At 47.1% G+C, this 19,705-nt stretch overlaps 2 protein-coding genes across 2 annotated transcripts; one reads left to right on the plus strand and one right to left on the minus strand.

Moving 5' to 3' along the window:
• Positions 1-5,616: 5,616 nt before the first annotated feature.
• Positions 5,617-9,776, minus strand: NIFK (nucleolar protein interacting with the FHA domain of MKI67). Its single transcript, XM_027879756.1, has 6 exons — positions 9,628-9,776; positions 9,423-9,548; positions 8,638-8,746; positions 7,759-7,970; positions 7,130-7,210; positions 5,617-5,959 (listed from the first exon to the last, which is right to left on the minus strand). Exons 1-6 carry the CDS (start codon positions 9,754-9,756, stop codon positions 5,783-5,785), a joined length of 834 nt encoding a protein of 277 aa, XP_027735557.1. The 5' UTR covers positions 9,757-9,776; the 3' UTR covers positions 5,617-5,782.
• Positions 9,777-9,997: 221 nt separating this feature from the next.
• TSN (translin) lies at positions 9,998-15,991 on the plus strand. The gene is made up of 6 exons (XM_027879757.1): positions 9,998-10,100; positions 10,187-10,280; positions 13,522-13,618; positions 14,406-14,521; positions 14,991-15,070; positions 15,415-15,991. Exons 1-6 carry the CDS (start codon positions 10,035-10,037, stop codon positions 15,649-15,651), a joined length of 690 nt encoding a protein of 229 aa, XP_027735558.1. The 5' UTR covers positions 9,998-10,034; the 3' UTR covers positions 15,652-15,991.
• The last annotated feature ends 3,714 nt before the right edge of the window (positions 15,992-19,705 follow it).

Genomic DNA, 19,705 nt, shown 5'->3' on the forward strand with positions numbered 1-19,705 from the left:
GACTCTGAAATTAGTCCCTTGCACTTGCATAGCTCTGGCCAGACCAGTCACAAAGCTCCAGCAGCTCCAAACCTGGAATTTGTTTTTCAGGATACAATTCAATAGAATGCACTTAAAGCATTGTCCAGTTAACAAACTGCAAACACCACATCTTTGTGTGGGATAGCTGAGGGAAAAGCCTTATAGATTTGTCTTACATTTCCTCTGCCCATTGTGTCTGGGCAGATGAACCCAGCCCTTGTAACAGGCAGACCTGCAAACATAGCCCAGCATTTGAAAATTATACCAGATCCCTTCCAGCTCTCACATCAACAGAAATAAAAATGCTGCAGGCAACAAAGCAGCTGTGCTGCTGCTGCTGCACAGCTGGCACAGACCCTGCTCACCCCCCACTGCAGGCTGCCTTCTGCAAGAAACAGTAACTGAGTGCAGGAGCAAGAGGCAAAGAACTGCCTTCCCTCTCAAACTGGGGCAATGCTTTCAGCCTTGCGAAGCCACCCTGACTTACTTCCCTGCTTTTTTTAAAATAACAACACACATGCAAACTCGCTGGGTTTGTGCAAGCCCTTGTGGGAAACCGGCAGCAACTCCACACTGCGGAGCCAGCAGCCTGATTTCCAGGTCTGTACCTGCTCTCCAAGCCTCCTCTCAGTCAGCACTAGAAAAATGCACAGAAAAAACCTAGGCCTTTCCAAAATCACAACCATAAAACCCAGTTGTTTTTTTTTTTTTTTCTCCTTCCTGTTCTTTAAAACAACGTTTCAAATCCAGGCCAGGCCCTAGACTCCATGTAACGGGTCAAGTGCAGGGTGAAATGTGCAACCAGGGAAAGGAAGTGACCCCAGTGCCTCACTGTCTCAAAGTCCTGCTGTGTTCATCCTCCCAATCCCACCTGCTCCTTCAACAACAAATTTGAAGACAATTATAAACCAGCATTTTCTTCCTCGTTCGGAGCCAAGATTTATGCAGGAAATTCTCTCCAGTTTATCCTTTGCCAGCACAGAAGAGCCACATGATTATTGGCCACAACTAGTCCAAGCCTCCCAGGACAGCCAAGACCTCTGCCACTGCCATATGCTTAATTAGTGCTGGGTGGGAGAAGTGATGAAAGGCCTTGCTGCACCCTGCATGGGAGGAAGCGTTTCACTTTAAGAATTCTCACTCACACCGTCAGCCATTACTTCAGCCTGCTCTGACAGCTGCTGGTCTTGGGCAGGGAGGGATGTGCCTGCATTAGCCGTGCCAGGCAGCAACTCAGAATGGCCTCTCCACTGTTCCAGCAGCACCCCGGGGTGGTCCCCAACATATCTCTGGCTAAGAAGGTGCAGATTATTGCTGCCTAGAGTTGAACATTTCAAGAATTTGGAGGTTAGATTGTAAACTCAGGAAAACAGGATGTACTTGAACAGTGTCTTGGACAATGAAGGAGCCTGGTCCAAGAGGACTCATGGGTATTCCTGGAAAACACGCCATGGAGATCAGATTCACTCTACTCCTGTTACCTGCTTGTCTGGCTTTCACCTGCAGCTCCCTGCCCAGGGCAGGGGTGTGTGCAGCACCTCACACAGCACAGCCCTGCCCTGGGCAGCTGCATCCCACAGCAAAGTGAGAACCAAACACTCCAGCACTCTGAGGGGAACGCTGGGAGAGGGGGAATTTGCTAGAGCTACCTCTGCCTCACTGCTGCGTCACTTGAGAGGAGAGCGTGTCACCGCTCAGAGCCATGCCCAAGTCCTCCCTTGCACCATGAGCTATTTGCAGGCAGGTTTTAGCCTTGTTCCTCGGGGCTGCAGCCATTTGGAAAGCCAGGCATGCAAGCAAACAGGCTTGGTACTGGCAAGAGCAAGTGTCACTTGCCCAGCCTGATCTGCTCCTCCACTCTGATCATGAGCAAGCACCAGCGCTTGGACCGTGGTTGGAGCACACTCCTTATGCTCTGTGCAGCCTGGGCATCCCACAGCACATCTGACAGGCAAAACAAGTAAGGAAACATAAAACTGCCTCTTTAATTTTGAGCAGTACAACACTGCCAAATTCACGAGAGGTGAACATTGGCTTCATCATTTCTTTCTTCCCTCTATCTCACAGCCAATTCTGCTTTTCTCCTCCACCTTCCCCAACACCCATATTTCTTATACTTCCAGTACTTCATGTGCTGGGAAATGCTCAGCACTCTTAAAACCAGCTCCCTCTCCTGCAAAACAGAGGAATTGTAATAAGTGAGTGTAAATTAGCAGGCTTGGCTAGCACCTCAGTGTTTCTGAAGCTTGAAAACAGTAATACATACATAAGTGTTCAGCAAAACAGCTCCACAAAGTCATTCATTGCTGAAAGGCAGAGCACTTGCAAGTCATGCCTTGAAACCACAGCCCTAACACTCCTAGCATCCCAGTAAAACCAACTCAGAGCCTGCCCAAAAATCAGTGGCCAGGAGGTTTGTGTTTGTCCAAGATGAATGATCAAACGACTGGAGAGATGAGAAATTAAAATCAGTGCAGAGACTGTGGCATAACTCATGACACAGCATGTCCATCCACTTGCTATGGAAACTATGTTTGGCAAGTATCAGGTGTCTGAATTTCTGCTTACGTACATCTCCCTGGACAGCAGTATATTAATAACACAGGCAGCCTAAAAACAGAAACTATCACCAAGAAAAGCTGCCCTTCTGCCCAGAGTTCCTTGCTGTAGCCTGGGTATTGTTGTGCTTTACTCAGACAAAACAGAATTTTGTTTCCTTGCTTTTCAGAATTGCCATCTAAGCTGATCTCAATTGAAGGAAGATGAACAAACAAAAGGAAGGGAAAGGAAAATTACAGCAGGAAGCAACCCTTATTGTAAGCACAGCTTTCTTGAATGTCTTCCCATCAAGGCTCACACTGCTACGTGAACATGGAGAGTCACCAGCAGCCAGGGTATTGGCTTAAAGGCACAAACCTTTCCAAGAGACCTGCAGAAGCCAAAGCCCCTGGAAGCTCATGCAGCCAGACAGGATAACCCTGGCACTGCAAGCAGCATGAAAAGAATCCACTGAGTCAAACACAGAAGATGGCCACAAGTGGACACAGGCAGGGGCAAAACAGAAGGGAGCACAGCAACAGAAGCAAAGTAGGAACACAAAGCAACTCTAGGTTCAAAATGCAGGCCAAAGGGTTGGAGTGGGAAGCACAGGAACGGAGATGCTCAGGCTTTGGTGAACGTGGAACTGCACTGGAGAAGTTACTTTAGATAAACTTAAGTTTTCCTAAGAGCAGCTTTAACTCAACAGCCTAGGAAGGAGCAGCACCACAGAAACAGGAATATTTGATTAAGATCATACCACCTTTCTCACATATTCTTAAACCCTGTTGGAGACACACGAGTCACACCAACACAGCCAGTCACTCCAAACTGCCTGGACAAGGCGGGTTTCTTCATAAACCCGGACGTCATCTCCCAGGAAACCTTGTGCTGCAGAGTGAGTCCACCGCTGAGGTGTGCTGCCCCCCGGTGTCAGGCTGGGCCCGAGAGATTCAGCTCCCGGCAGGAGAAAGTCCAACCACATTTCGAGTTCATCCTGACCCAACGGCCATCTTTATTTGCCAACAGAAAGTTAGGAACATGGATTTTAAAAGAAATTGCCTTTTTTTTTTTTTTTTCTGCTGCTCTCTGCTGTAAGATGTCAAGCTAGTTGTTCTTTCAGAGCTGCACATCAGTTACGAACAGAAAAGCAATTTCTGCCAATTATTCTGATAATGTGTGTCTCACATCTTAGCTGAGGATGTATTTTCCACAGGTCTGAGAGGCAAGCACTGCCTGTTTCACATCAAACAATGCAGAGGGAAGAAAGCCTGCAGATGTACACAGCAGCACTGCTATTAAAAAGGCAAGGAGTGTCCATGACCAGTGAGCTGGTGAACTGATTTCTCTGGTGTGCCCAAGGTACAAGTGTCTGATATAAAGACACACCCAAGTGGCTTCCTCAACAGTTTAGGGCGACAAAGGAGAATGGTCTAATTTGAGTCACCAAGAGAATGTTATTACAACATCATGATTATTCAAGTGATTAGGCCAGATAGGTCAGGATTAGCCAGGCAAATGGTTTAGATTTCTTCTCCTCTGCCAGGACTCCAAGCCTTAAAATAGCCAGAGAATTAGTGCCAGCCACCTACCTGAGCAGCCAGTTATCATCACCTGGGCTTTCCTCTGAAATCTTCTGCCAAACCTGACCTGCAGCCAACAGCAGCAGAGGCTGTTTAATCTCATAAAACAAAAGATCATGGCTAAGTAGGTGCCACAGAACCCAAACTGGAATTTCTACAGGTCTCAGATTTGCAATAAAATCCAAATTCTAAGTTCACAGTCAAATTGCCTTTTCAAACAGGACTGGATATCTGCCATCAGCTCTATGACAAGCTAGCTGTAACAAAATTAAATCTTAATGCACAACAAAAAGCTTCACTCAGTTCTCTGAACACATACAAAACCTGCCTTCCCACTCCTGGTTCACCCACCCAGATGTTTATTGCAATATTGCAATGCGCTTTTCGCCCCCTGAAGCAGAAGACACTCTTGTTTCACGCAGGCAGTGAAACTAAAATGCAGGGACAAAGGATAACAGAACTGCCACTAGAACTCAGACTGCTCTGATTACTGATGCATCTTCTCAAAGAGCCTGGCTCACTCTGAGAACAGCTGTACCTAAGCTTGTTGTCACTGTTTGCTCCTCTCCACAGCTCAGCAAGGAGTCCCTCTAAAAGCAGCCACACCTTGCAGATCCTTGAATATTTTCTGAACCAGGAAACAACACATTTGTGGCACATAAAACCCTGGAGAATTAGCAAGTTCCTCTGCCTGGCCAGCCCCGAGGTAAAGCAGTTCATCAGCAGGTGCCACCTGGGACCTCTGCAGAGTGAAATGTCTTTTACAGCAGTGCGTGAGGAATGAACGTGACTCTGGCTGAGCCACCAGCCAACAGCTCTGTCACCCTGTGTCCTCCACAGCAGGGAACACTCAAACACAAATCTTTGGCCTGCACAGGGAAAGGAATGGGAATCTTGAATGTGAGTGACTTGAGCCATCTGTCTCTTCTCTGCATCTTCCTAATCCAAGGCCTTTCCAAGCTCTCTGCAACTGCTCCATATCCTGGCAAAGGCAGTTTCCCAGGCCTTGCTGAAAGCAGGGCTGAAAGGCACTGGCTTGCTCAGGCAGTGTGGTATTCTACCTCTGCCCTGGACAGTACAGGCAGATCTTGACTAATCACAAACAAGAGATGAAATGTCTTCCTTGGGAAAAAAAAAAAAAAAACAACTCACTTTGTATTCATCCAAAACGTGAGAACTCACATGAAACACAGACATTGGGTTAAACAGAAGAAGCACTACCAGAGTCAACAAAGTTGAAAAATGTTGTTGGTGTTTTTTTTTAATAACCTGTCACTAATTATAAATCCAAGAAACATTTACTTTCCTCAGTAAGCTCTGAATGGACAGCCTCATATTTTCTTTCCAAACAGTGAGTGCTAGAGTCAACGTACAGAATTACCTGAAGGTTCTGGCCCAACTGTAGCCATGTCACAGCACAGGCACTTGTGAGCACAAAGTCAAGAAAATCCTTAAAGGCAGAGAAGAGGTCCCCTGCTGGCTACACCAGAGGGGCAGGATTTGTGAACAACCCTTGCCTAGGAAAGACTGAAACAGCCTAGTCAGGATGAACAGAGCTAGGGCAGCAGAACCACTAGAACGTCTACCTCAACAGTTTTTAAGTTGAGGGAAAACATGGCGAGAGCCCCTAAAATTTAAGTCTATTTCTGTATCTTTGGGTTTGGTCTTTTCCTTGGCTGCTTCTCTGGCCTCTGCAAAGCATTCTTAACGCTGGCAGGGGGCAATCGGAGAGTTATTTCGTCGTCCTCTGCATCATCATCCACCTGAGCAGCTTTCCGGCGCTCGAGCACTGCTGGAGTACAGACTGGAGTAGGATCCTGAAGAGATCAGAAAAACATGATTCACTGCAAAGCCACCTGACAGAGAAAGTTGTCACTGCTCCTGTGGTATCACAAGGCATCTCAGCCCACCTCTCCTTCAGAATTTCCACGTTAAGGAAAATTGGTTTTTTAGATGTAATTTCTTCGGACAAAAGCATCACCTTCAAAAAAGTGTATGTGAAAGGCAAATGTAAATTAATTCACATTTTCTAACAAGTCATTATGCACATTTGCTTTCTAAGCTTTGTATCTCCTGACTCAAAGCACCAAGAAAGCCAAGAGGAAAAGAATCAGGGTGACAGAGGGAAGTATATTTGAGGCTGGCATACAGAAATTCCACAATCAAGCCCCCAGCAGAGCTGAAACATCCCAGTTTTGTTATCTCAGTAAGACCTCAGAACTCAGTTGACAGAATGTGTGAGTTATTCTTCACAATCAGCCATGTTCCAATTATTACAAGTAAATCCAGCAACATTCAAAATAAATAAAAAACCCAAAACCAACCCACAACAGTGATGAAACAGAAGTTCACACCTTACAATATCCCAAATCTCAGTCCTGATGACCTGAACTTCCCTTTCATCCTACTGCTGCTCTCAGCTGGCATTTGTTTCCAAAATACCAAATGCCATGCCTGAAGAGCACAGGGTAGAAGGGACAGCACAGCATGTAAATGGGGACACAGTGCACTAGACTGTGTTAACAGTTCAACTTCCTTTTTACCAAAACAGGCTGGCACTGTAACGGAGGGCAGACCAACTGCAGGATGCCAGCAAGGAGATCATTTTATGCCGGGTTAAAGCACAGGTGTAGGTGGTGTACAGGTGCCTGTCCCCAGCAGAGTGAGTGCTGAACAGCCACAGTTGACAGCAGACCCACCACTACCTGGGGTCACCATGGGATGGGCACTGCCAGTTACAAGACGCTGAGCAGAAGCCCTTGCTGCTGAACACCCACAGGAGAAAGAACTGAGATGATTCCACCACCCTCCCCTGTTCAAGAGTGTTAATACATCTCAAAGGAGCTACTGGCACAAAAATCTCTGAAGCAAATAATGTCAAGGTTTTTGAAATCACGATGAAGATGCCACCTGGAGACTTGATATATCTGCCCTGGTGTGAATGGTGGAGTGTGGTACTGGACACCACCAGGACTGGTCCGTCTTACCTGGGTGGTCAAAGAAACGTTCAGTTTTGATTTCTTGGATGTTTTAACTTTTTTCCTCTTTTTGCAAAGGGCCTGTGTAGCCTAGGAAGTAAGACAGATCAGGTGGATCACTACAAACTTCCTTGTGTGAAGTTGCAAACAGTAACTTAATAGTCCACAGGTTTCTTTGTTACAGTTAATAGGTTTACAGTAGTACATTGACTGACGCAAAGGTGACCTGGTTTGAACAAAAACATCCAAAGCAACACAAGAAAAGCTGCTCCTGCGCATTTTAAAAACACACCACATAAAACAGCATTGCTTACAACTCAAGTACTTAACCCAAGCCATCCGCAGAGGAGTGACATCCCGGTTAGCGTGGGCAGGGGCTGTGGATGGAAGCTCTGGGCTTGGGACCTGCCTTTAAACTCCACCCTGCCAAAGCCTTCCCCAGGGCTCAGACAAAGCCCCTGCTGCTCTCCAATGACCTGCACTCCAGTATTAAGCCACAGAATATCCAACTGCTTGTACCTCCCTGCGGTTCCAGCACTTTTGCCGGTTCCACACAAAACAGGTGATTTTCTTGTATTCAGCCCGGCCCTAGAAACACATTTTGCACAAAACACTCACGGAAACAGTGCCAAACTTACGAATCCTGGGAAGTCATAATCGATCCCCTTTTCGGCCAGCCTCTTCCGTAAGAGCCTCTCCTTCCGCAGCAGGCGCTTTGTCATCCTGGCCTTCTCCACCAGGGAGCGGATCCTGTTGTACCGCCGCACCGCCGGCTGGGAAGGTTTCCGGAATATTTTGTCGCAGTTTTTGAAGAGGTCCTCGTGGACCCTTTCGGGAGGTAAGAACTGACCTGCAGCACAGACACAGGGCAGGAAGTCACAGCAGAGCTCCCCAAACACACCCACACAACGCCGCTCACTCCCTGTGACAGCCCTGTCACTGGTGCAGCATCTTATTAACACAGAACGTGTACCTGGACACTCAGCCACTGGGAGAACTGAGGAAGGATGGATGGAGAGAACACTTTTCAGTTTCACCCAGAGAAATCAGAGATAACTGTTTTACAACAACACAGAGCTCATAATCCTTTACAAAGCAAGTGTTACTGTCACTGTGTCTGAGAAACTTGCTGATTTCACTGATCTTGTAATCAAAAAAGCCCCTTCTGTCTGACCTTACAGACAAAAGCTGCAACGGTCACAAATGACAAGGAGTTTCCATGTTTGCTGCCTCCACAGCAAACCCAGCCATTCCCTGAGATTTCACATTACACAATCACACCATGAGCATTATCAGCCTGGAGGAAGAAACCAGCAGCAGTGACCAAAGGGCTGCTGAGGATCTTCTTTACACATGAAGAGAAGGATGGAAAGCTTAGTCCCACAGAAAACACTTTTGGGACAAAACTTCATAAAAACCCCCTAAGGTTCTATGAACAGTCTGAAAAAAAAAAAAATCAGAAATACCTCTGAATTTCCTTTCCACATTAGAGGACTTACACTTCAGCTTATACTTACACTTGAGCAGTCTTTCAGAAAACAGGTAGTTGTTCATTGTGTCTGCAACAATCCTGGCCACGTCATCACACTCAAACTCTATAAATGCATAGCCTTTGCTGCCTCCAGTCTGTGAAGTGACGACAGAGACAAACCAGAAGCAATGCTTTGGTACCTGATGAGCACTATAAAATTATTTTATTTATCTTCTAAAGTCATAACCCTTCATCAGCTAAACACAAGTAATTTCAAATAGTTCAGCGAGATAACGACAAGCACCGTGTTTAGCCCTAAATAGGTATTGCATTATTTGGAAATTACGTGTTTTCACATGAAATAAACAGCTCACCAGCACCTACTTATTAAAAAACACAGTCCCTCATTGCTACTGTTCTGTGCTCGTTACCAAGCTTATACAGCAGCCTCATAACGTGATGGCAAATCCAGAAACGAAAAGAATAATTGCACACAAAGCAACAAGAAACCTAAAGCTGAATCGTGACGTTTGGCGTTGTACCTCGAACTAGTGCGCTCTGGCAACACCCCCCACAGGAGGGAATTTACTTACGGAAAAAGGAGCCGCAGGAGCCGCGGCTGAGGGCAACTCTGCGTCCCACGTGGGGCGCGGGCAGAGGGGGCTGTGGAAGAGACTCCGGGCGCGGCCGCCTCTGCTTCTGCCTCGGGGCGGCCGCTGGTTCAAGGAGGGAGCCCGAGGGTCACGGAGCCCGTCCAGCCCCAGGCGGCCGGGTCTGAGGGTTCCGCCGCGCCCCGGCCCCGCTAGGATGGCGGCCGCCGTTTTCACTCACCTTCTTACTCCTGGAGAGCCGGAGCCGCGTCACCGTCCCGAACTGCTCGAAGTACTCGCGGAGCTGCGGTTCGAAGAGGCCCCGCGGGAGGTGCCCCACGAACACCACGCCGGGCCTCAGCTCCTCCTGCGGGCACAGCGCGGCCGCGTCACATCGGGACGGGACGGGACCCGCCGCGCCACCCCCGCCTCGCCGTGCCACTCACCTTGGGCTCCCGCTTGTTGCGGGACCGCTGCACCTTCTGCTGGAACTCTCGCTGCAGCCGCGGCTCCAGCGCCAGCAGCGCCGGAGCCTTCACGGCCGCGGCCGGAGCCTCCGTCCCCGTGGCCGCCATGCTGCTCCCGCCGGAAAGGCGTCACTACCTCGCGCCGGCGCCGCGCGGCCTGACGCCGTCTCCCAGCAACGGGGCCCTCGCGCGGCCCCAGCCCGGCCGCTCCGGACACGGGCACGGACACCGGCACCGCCGGGAACAGCGACCCCCTCCCAGGGGACACCAGTTGTCCCCCCGGGCCGAGCAGCGCGCCCCTCCCGGCCGCTCAGGCGGCTCAGGCGGAGCGCGGGCAGCCCGTGGCGGGCGCTGGGCGGCAGGCCGGCGGGCGGGGCGGCAGCGCCATGTCGGTGAGCGCCATGTTCGCGGCGCTGCAGGGAGCGCTGGGCCAGGACCAGGACATCCGAGAGGTGCGGGGCGCGGGACGGGCCGGGCGGGCGCCGGGAGGGGCCGGGGCGGTGTCGGTGTCGCTGCTGACGGCGCGCTGTGCCCGCAGGAGATCCGGAAGGTGGTGCAGGCGCTGGAGCAGACGGCGCGGGAGATCCTGACGGTGCTGCAGGGCGTGCACCAGGGGCCCGGCTTCCAGCACAGTGAGTGCCTCTCCGCCCGCCCCGGGCCGCGGGGGGGAGGGGGGGTGTTCAAGCCAGACAAGCAGCAAAGCTGCCGTTCAGTCCTAGGGAGCACCGTTCTCTCCTTTTCTCCCCTCCCATCTCAGTGCAGAGCAGTATGTTCTTTTCCAGGTATTCACTTCCTGGGATGCTGAAGTGGCTCTTAGGTATCCCTCTAAGTGGTGTGTGCATGGATTGTTTTATTATCACTCGTTGGGCCTTTGTATCAGTGTCCTCTTCCCTCCCCTTCACCCCACACCCCATAAAGCTGCGGTCTTGAACGCTCTAGAGGTGCTCAGCATAGACTGGGAAGGGGCTGGGCTTTAATCTGATTTGTACAAGAGAGATCCTGTGCGTGCGTGCGTGTGTGTGTGTGTAAAGTCTACCTAATATTGCATAATACAAATGGAATTTGCAAAGGCTGAAAAAGCAGGAGCTGTCCTTGCTGCATGTTTGGGTGGCAGCAGGAATTGTTCTGCTGTTTTTGAGGTTTGGGTTGTGCCCAGCCTGGTTCCAGGGTCTCAGTCCAAATTTGTTTAAGATGTTTGACAGAATGTTTCAGGGCCAGCCCGTTTCCTCCAGGCCATGAGAGCAGCACTGCGGGTGTCAAATATGCTCTTTCTGCTCCCCTATTTCTCAGCTTACTGGTGAAACTACTGGAATAAACTCACATATGTGACTTAAAAGCAGTTTTTTTTCTAGTCGGCATTTCCTGAGAAGAGGCAACTATTCTGACTTTGCTGGAATCTCTTGAGAGGAATTTGGGCAGGCCACCCTCTGAAGGTGAATAGAACAAGCCTCCCCAGGTGCTGTTTTACTCACCTGCAGAGTTGACTGGTTGTTTTCAGCCTGATGTTCACCAGGACATTCCTGCTGGAGCTGGAGGCCTGGAATTCCTCTGACTTCAGAGAGGGTCCACGTTTAGCAACACCTGAGGTTTGACCTGTGCTGTCAAGTGCAAGTTCCACCTGCTTGGGAAATCTGGCAGTGCTGGAAGTGAGAACTGCTGAGTGGTTATTTAGACAAGCAGATAGTTTTATAAGCTGTGAAAACCCATGGATGTAATGTGGGTGACAACTTCAGGGCTTGTTTTCCAGCATTTAACAGCAGAGGCCAACATCTAACATCTAACTCAGTGTGTTTTCACTTGATTTTTAATTCCTGGACAGAGCTGGTCCTGGAGCTTGCAGAGTCTGAGAAGAGATTTGGAATAGTTGAAGGAAAAAAAAAAAAAAAAAGAACAAAACCAAAACCCTCAACCCAAACCAAAAACCCAAAGCCTCAGCTTATAGTTCTTGTAATATCAACAATAATGAATTCATGCTTAATAGGTTAGGAGGTAACTCAAGGTAACAGACCTGTCAGTTTGTCATCAGTTACCAGCGTGGTAAAGAAAGTTAATAAATGTTTAGATTGATAAAGGTTTACAGCAGAAGAATATAATGCAAATTAACAGAGGCATTGTTGGGGGATAAATAGCACCTGTCAGATGCCACATATTCAGATTACAGTTTTATTTGATAGTGGTTGTAGTTCTGCAGTGTGGTACCTTAAATGTCTATTTGGCTCCCTACAGCATCTTGTTGTTTGAGTCAGTACTGTGTTTTTACTAAGAAACTAGAATGATTAGGAGATTAAAAAGGGATAAACAATGACTCCTGTAACTATGAAAGAGAGGATTATTCTCACTGCAGCAGAGTTCTGGTTGTACTTTGTAACATGAAGTTGTTTTAGCCTTATGCTTATTTATTCCAAGATGTAAGGAAAACTGTAAACGCTATGCTATTAATAAACTGTGTTGAACTAGGAGAATATGAAATTATAAGTAAAATATACAAACTAATAATAAAAAGGCAAGAATACTATTAATTATTGCAAGTTCACAGGTGATAGAGTTACTAATACTGGGTGACTGCAGCTGTGTTGCTCTGAATTGCAGCTGCAGCAGGTGCAGCTCCAGCAGAAGCCGTTTTGCCAGTTGTTTCCCATCCCTTATTCCACCATATGTGGGAGAAGATTTACTTCCTCCTGCAGCCTCCTGGTTCCTTTGTTTATTCCTGCATCATCAACTGAGGGGGAGTGATGAAAACTCAGGGAAACAACAGAGAGCCAGTGAGAACAGGGAAGGGTTTCCACGAGCAATCTGTCCTCGGGGTAAGCAGTGAGCTCTGTCAATAGAAACATGGGATGGTTGAAGTTTGATGGAGGACAGTTCCCCATACCAGCCAGGGGCCTTGAAGATGACATCTTGCACAAACTTCCTTGGCTCCCTGGCCAAAATGGAGTTTGAGAACTGCTCAGAATGCTGCCTAGGGCAGTGTAAGCCTGCTGGTAGCTGATGTCAGCCAGGGGCTCCAGAGCCTGAAAGCCGCCTCTGTCTCTTTGCTCTCGAAACAGCAACATCAGGGGTGATACCTGAGGATGTACAAGGACAGTTTGAATTTGGGGTTTATGTGTCTATCTACTTTTATTTTTTTCCCATGTTATTCTCCATCTCTTTTTTTTTTAAACAGAAATTATGTTTTATCAACTGAAAGAAATTTTATAAACACACTTAAGTGACATCTACTAGGGCTTGTTTGATAAAAACCATCACAGCTTTCAGGTTTAGCTTCTATGGATCTTGTGTGATTAATCCTGGCTTCTGCATGTGCAGGAGAGCCTGCCAGGATTTGTGAGAGGGCTGCAGTTAAGAAGTTGTGGTCTGATTCCTCTGGTCGATCACTGGTGCAGCGTGGCTGTAACTCCCGCTAGCAAACGGGAGGTGGCAGTGGGTGCTGTGAAAACGAGATGGTTGCTCTGCAGAGGGTGACACACACTGGACAGGCTGAATTCACCCAGTTTCTTCAAATACATCATTAGAAAGCAGGAAATGCAGTAACCTGGAGGGATGTTGCACCTCACATAACCTAACTCTGATCAATAAGAAATAAACAGGGTAAGATTTTAATATGGAGAAAGAAAAGTTGCTTTTCCTTTGTATGAGTCAGAAGGCCCAGAGCAGATCAGCCTGGAATTGAGGAGTCTTTCTCCTTTACCTCTGTGGTTCAAGGTTTGACAAGAAATACCTCTTAGATGGATTCCAAGGGTCAGTAGCCTGTCTTGGACAACAAAGAAGCGCAAATGGCACTGTCTACAGTAGAAAACTTTGATTACAAGCCCCTGTTCCCTGCCAAGTATCCATTTCCTAAATATACTCATTCCTTTGTTGTTTCTTTTTCAGTCCCAAAGAAATGTCAGAAGGCTCGTGAGCACTTTAGTACAGTGAGGACACAGATGGAGTCTCTGAAGACCAAATTTCCTGCTGATCAGTATTACAGGTACGCAGGATCACACCAGTCACAGATATATATGGGAATTACCTGGGCATTTGCCATCACTGCTATGGAATAATGATTTAAAGGTGTATGGCTGAATGCTTCTTTCTCTTTGAAAAGTAAATCGTCATAGGCAAGTGTGAGGTTTTTGTCAGCATAGATAAAAAAATGTTTTTGCTCAGACACTGTAACTTTTCACTAAGAATATTCAGTATTAAATTATTTTTCTAGAAATTTTCTTTAAAAAGAAAAAAGAAAGCTTAAGAAATTGATTATGTCTTGGAGCTGGGCATTTGCTGCTCCCTTAATTTCAGTTAAGTTGTTTGGTTTGGGGCATTTCTGGAAGCAGAGCTCTAAATCTGTCATGAAATGGCTGTTTGGTTCTGCAGACACTAAATGAAGTTGTCACCTGTGTGTTTTGATGCTGCCAGAAGGGGACAGTGTCTGGCAAGAACATTTCAAAGAACAAGGATCTTGTCAGCTCAGATCTGCTGAGGGAAGGCAGGAGGGAAAGCCTTCTGTGGGCACCACAACCTGGAAAACTCTGGGAGCTGAGTTATGTGTGTGAGAGGGACAAGCAAATGTGAGTGTCCAGCACAGTAACCTGGGGGTGGAGTTCTGGGGTACCGAGGAGATGGTTTTCAGCTGCTGTCATTTTGATAAGCCCAGAATACTGAAAAATGCTGTGTAAAGGTAGAAAACACAATGCACACATAATGTGTGCCTGCTGCCTAATGCTCCAGTAACAGACATTACTTATTTATACCTTCACTTGTTGTTTCTTCTGCAGATTTCATGAGCATTGGAGGTTTGTGCTTCAGCGGTTGGTGTTTCTGGCAGCGTTCGTAGTCTACTTGGAGTCAGAAACATTAGTGACTCGAGAAGCTGTTGCAGAAATACTTGGGAGTAAGTTAATCTTGTAGTTAATAAGTTCTCCATCAATGTAGGCCATCCATTCAAACTGTGTAAGAGTAACACAAAGATGTGAGCTTATTTTTTTAACTTTTTGCTTTTGGTGCTTAAAAAGGGTGGAAAATATTAAATTCTTTGCCATAAAAGAATTGTGTCCTCACAGAGCAAAAGATTTGAAAAAACATAAGGAAAATACATCCTGTATATTGATGTAAATTCAGTTATTCTGTTGGATTGATCGTAACCTCTTGCACTTCCAGTTGAGGACGTACAGGATGCTGAATAAAAATGCTGAGGAGAGGCAATAATTTCATCACATGCAGGAAAATGCTGAGTTCTATTTTGTAATAATATTTCATAAATTTGATATTTCAAATTACTTTCAGTAAACAAATGCAATTTCAGCTGGCTGGGTTTTGGTCGTGCTCAGCACCACCTGATCCGTGCTCTGTTTTTGTCTCAGTTGAAGCTGATCGAGAGCGGGGCTTTCACCTGGACATTGAAGACTATCTTTCTGGTGTATTAACTCTCGCCAGTGAGCTGGTAAGGAAGATATTCATGCATGTTTTTGGATTGAAACTGACCTAAAAACCCAAACACCCAAAGTAATGTGGTTTTTAGCTTTCCCGAATTGTTCCTGGAAGTTCTGATACACAACACCTCGATCTGAACTTCTAGCAAAGATGCTTCTCTGCATGTCCCTCAGTGATACTTTTAAGTCATTTGATTGAAAATCCAGAATTATCGTCAGCAGAAAGGTAGATCTGAGTATAAATAATCTGGCTCCCTGAACAGAGGTGCTTCCTTTGGTAAAGCAGCTGATGGGGACAGTGATGTGGTTTGGGCAGGTGCTCAGCCGACATTACCCGGTGTGTCTCCTCTCACAGGCCCGGCTGGCAGTGAACAGTGTCACAGCCGGTGACTATTCCCGCCCTCTCCGCATCTCAGCCTTCATCAACGAGCTGGATTCTGGCTTCCGTCTCCTCAACCTGAAGAACGACTCCCTGAGGAAACGCTACGATGGCCTGAAATACGACGTCAAGAAGATCGAGGAAGTGGTTTATGACTTGTCGATCAGAGGACTCAATAAGGAGGCAGCAGTTGGTGCAGGTGGAGAGAAATGAAGGGTGCTCATTTTAACAGCATCATCGATTACCTCAGATGGTTGCCAATTTAGGAAGTATCTAGTGAAGCCTTCCTACAGTAGTTTAGAAGAACTGCAGCTCAAAGCTGCTCTCTATTTTCTTACAAAAAGTGTGGTACAGGTGTTAGATGTTTTGTAAAATCATGTCTAGATTAGGGCAGGAGGCTCTCTGTTTTCAGTGGAATTCCCCTGTCAAACACACGGTGCTGTTCAGTGCACAGCAGCAATAGTCAGTAACTCCCATGAGCTGATTCCCATTAGTTCTCTAGTGTAGCTTCCCTGCTCCGGCAGTGAGGTGCTGTGGCTGTGACTGCTCACACAGCTCAGTGCAGATACACAGGATGTTTTAAAAAACACAGTGTGTAAATAGCTACTTTTTTTTAAGACACTGAGTTGGGGTGTTTTTTTTGCCTTTTTGTTTCTTGAATTTTCACCTAGGTAGGTTGAACAGATTTGCATAACTGTTTATTAACCAGATCTTTTAAAATGGTTTCTGTTAATGTATTCCCCTTAATTGAGAAATTAGTGAAAATATTCCTGAGAATTCCTCCATTGGAACTGGTATCTGGCACATCTCTCTCTTTCTCTCTTTTATTTTTATCTTTCCTCCAAGATTTCAGTTACCATGGAGAGCAAGGTTTTCTCAAACACCTGTTTTCTCTATCTGAAATTTTTTTTACTGACATGAGTAAATGCTGAGTTTTAATATGATCATTTGCCTCAAGAACTTAGTGTAACCAATTTTTTTATGTTTTTTTTTTGTTTTTTTTTTTTAACTTCCAAGATTTCTGAATAGAGAAGCATCTGACTTGTAACAACCTGTAACAGGCCACAACTATACCTGTGTCCTGGGATTAAGAAAACCCCAAAACTATAGTCTTTGTAGTAAAATGTTTGTATCTTGAGAAAAGGGGAAATTACTAGTTTCAGATAGTTGCATGTAAGGTGTTTGCAAACACCAACAGCCTCTTTCACCTGTGTAAGTGGACAGACTCATGGCTCCCAGTATGCTTTTTCTCTTCTCCTGAATGAGTTTTTCCATTCTTCTACTTCTGGTGGTGCTGGAGGGTTAAGGAGAACGGCTAACTAACTTCTGTAAGAGGAGGAACACTTCCAGAGGATGAACATAAACAGTAAAGTTTATGTGGGATTTGTTAGTGTTTCAGTTTGTTAGCAAAGATTTACCACTGTTTCGGTAGGGGGGGTTATTTGTTTATTGGAAGACAATGGTTTCTTGGTTATTTTGGCCAATAAAATGTGTTCTTTGATTTTGGCCATTTGGTACCTCTGCCTGTTGTCTGATCACCTGCTGTTGTTTGCTTCCCTTCCTGGGATCCTGTTCTGATATATTGGCATTAAAGTTATACCCAGATGGTAATATCCCTCTTTCACAGCCAAAGAAAATGAGGGTGTAACTTCCTGAGTCCTATGGCAATGAGACCAGCTTTCAAAGTACTTCTTTGTTCCTGCCCTGTGCCACTGTTTGCACCTTTCTGGATTTAACTCTGTGGAGGTGGGAGGAAGGAAAGAGCCAGTTTTACTGCCAGAAACAGAGACATGGGGTGAAACAACATGCTAAGGCTCTGAGACACAGCTGTGCAGATCAAGGTCACATCACACAGGAAATGTGTGGGAGCAGGGGAATAAGAGAAAGGTTTCCTGAGCACCAGTTTGGGGTGTCTCGGGTTGGAGGACTCCTGGCATGTGGAACTGGGATGTGAAGCCACGTGGCAGGGCGGGTTTCTGGTTGCAGGGCAGGTGTTGGTTAAGGCTTTGTGATGTCCCAGGTACTCCAATTGCACTTGGTCATGCAGCAGATCTGCTTCCTGACACAAGATCCCGTGTGCCTAACGCAGCTTTTCAGTAGATCCCAGATCTGCCAGCTTTTGCATCTCTCGGTGTTTTCCGAGAGCTGGTGCAGATAGAGCAGTGCTGTGTCACAGGTGCAGGGACCATGGGAGGGGTAACTGGAAGAGCAAGTCTCTTACTTAGGGCTTAAGCAGTGCTTAAGTGTGGGATCCTTCTGTCTAGGGTTCTGTGAAGAGCAACTACCTGAGAAAGAGACACTCCTGTGTTGTGTTCCTGGAGTGTGTTAGCAAACACCTCGTGCCTTGCTGTTTTTAGGTTTTGAGAGAGCCTAGCACCTTCCTCTGGAAAAGCATCATTTGCAAGAGCCAGGCTGTACAGGGCATTCCCAAGCTGGGTCTGGAGAAGGGAAAAGAAAACCAGTAACTCCTCCTAGGCTGCAGCAGGGAAAGGCAGGATGTGCTTTTGTAGCTTCCTCTGCACAGAGGTAGCCTGTAGGATCTTGTGGCCTTGACTGTAAATCTGCACAGTACTCGGATCCTAAATGATAAGTTGTGTTTCCGTCCCAGAGCTGGGAACAGAGGGAAGAAGGAAAAACCTGGAAGGATGGGGAGGTGTCTCTTTGTTGACCCTTCCCTTTCCCAAGGGGAATGGGAGCAGGCTAGCCAGCAGGGAATGGCAGTGAGCTCAAAGGACTGCAGAGGCTTGATGGCTCATGATGAATCAGATGCACTTGAACTCTGAACAAGTAACTCCTGTTGGTACTGAATGGACTGCGCAGAGCTGGCAGCTGGAAGGGGAGTGAGTCAGAGCAGGAGCACTGGAGAGTGACTCAACAGCCAGCATGGCTGTTCCCTGAGCCACTTCAGCCTCAAGTGTGTTCCCAGGAGCACTCTCTTGGATCGTCTTTGTATTCACTCATTTGGCTTTTGTTTGCTTTTTTGGGTTTTTTTTGCATCTTTACGTCATTTCTGTGGTTTTTTTTTTATTTCAGTAAAAAGGGCACCTAAATAGTTGATTAACTGCTCCTTATTTATAGCACTGCCTGTTCAAGGCCAGGAGATCAATGGAAGTGCTGACCTGAAACAGTTTGGGGAGCAGGGGTGAGCAGAGGTGAGCAGAGCTCCGTGGCACAGGATGCAGAGCAGACCTTGGCACTGGCTGTCGATCTGGGCTCTGCCTGCTGGAATTGATTAACTGCAGCCAGGATCCAGCCACCTCTTTAAACTGGCACTTGTTAAAGGACATGTTATCACCTCCAGGCTGCCCTTTTCTGGTCCCAGCAAACATCTTTGTGCAGTGAACTGGATCAAGGAACTGTTCTTTAGTTTTCAACTGTGTTTGCTCCCAATCTGGTGCATCACACAGTCCCCCCACGTGCTGTGCCAGTGTGTGGAGGGAGGCTTTCTCCTCTCCCTGCAGTGTCAGCTTTAAGTATTCTTTGAGCTGTAACACTATGTGGTAAACTTTGATTTTTCTTGCAGTAATTTAACTGCTTTTTATTTTGTTAGGATTGCCAAGGCTTTTCTCTCTGAGTAAATAATTTGCCTTCATTTCACTGTGAGGAAAGCTATAGAGCCTCACTCAAGTTTTTCAGCCAGTAAGTTCATTACACACTAAGGCAATTAAGGAGAGCAGGGGCTCTCTGTGACTCCAGGGGTCTGTGCGTGGATGCTGACTGTTACTCACCAGCAGCCCATCTTCCCTCATTAAAGTGCTGCCTGTTGGTGGATGCTGCAGTGCAGCTTTACTGAAGAGTGTGTAGGGGCTGGTCAGAGCCTCCTCCCTCCTGAATTCATGGATTGTCGTGAAAGGAGCATTGGGTTTTGGAAGGAAGAGTCCTATCTGGTAAATGTCTCCTGTCGGTGTGTTGTGGGTCCAGAGTGAGTTAGGTAAGGTGGGTATCTCCTCTCAGGTGTCACTGCCTATTTATTGTCACTTCAAGCTGCAGCACTTCTGGCTTCTGCTGGTTAGTCGTCACTGGGGGCTTGCCCTGCCCGAGGAGAACATGGCTGTGCTAAAACCAGCCCTTTCTTGAGAGAAGGGGGAATACGCTCCTCGTCTGAATGCCTGTTCACCTGCACGTTCACACTGGTGTGCAAAGGTTTAACCTGCTTCTGTTGGGGGAAGTGTAAGAGCCTGAGCTCTGCAAGGGCGCTCTGCTGGCTCCCAGCCCCATAGGGAGAGTGGAGTGGCTGCTTCTGGGTCTGCACTGGGACCCTGTGCAG

Source organism: Empidonax traillii, unplaced genomic scaffold (assembly GCF_003031625.1).
Source record: "Empidonax traillii isolate 1590-97213 ecotype Southwest subspecies unplaced genomic scaffold, ASM303162v1 scaffold57:size2250009, whole genome shotgun sequence".
NCBI lineage: Eukaryota > Metazoa > Chordata > Aves > Passeriformes > Tyrannidae > Empidonax > Empidonax traillii.

What these genes read in the sequence shown, in the direction of transcription:
- NIFK (XM_027879756.1), bottom strand. Translation starts at nt 9,756, where the DNA reads ATGGCGGCCACGGGGACGGAGGCTCCGGCCGCGGCCGTGAAGGCTCCG. An exon ending in GCAACAAGCGGGAGCCCAAG is followed by an intron (nt 9,549 to 9,627) that starts GTGAGTGGCACG and finishes CTGTGCCCGCAG; the next exon opens with GAGGAGCTGAGGCCCGGCGT. An exon ending in ATTATGACTTCCCAGGATTC is followed by an intron (nt 7,211 to 7,758) that starts GTAAGTTTGGCA and finishes CTTACTTCCTAG; the next exon opens with GCTACACAGGCCCTTTGCAA.
- TSN (XM_027879757.1), top strand. Translation starts at nt 10,035, where the DNA reads ATGTCGGTGAGCGCCATGTTCGCGGCGCTGCAGGGAGCGCTGGGCCAG. An exon ending in GGGGCCCGGCTTCCAGCACA is followed by an intron (nt 10,281 to 13,521) that starts GTGAGTGCCTCT and finishes TTTCTTTTTCAG; the next exon opens with TCCCAAAGAAATGTCAGAAG. An exon ending in TAACTCTCGCCAGTGAGCTG is followed by an intron (nt 15,071 to 15,414) that starts GTAAGGAAGATA and finishes CTCCTCTCACAG; the next exon opens with GCCCGGCTGGCAGTGAACAG.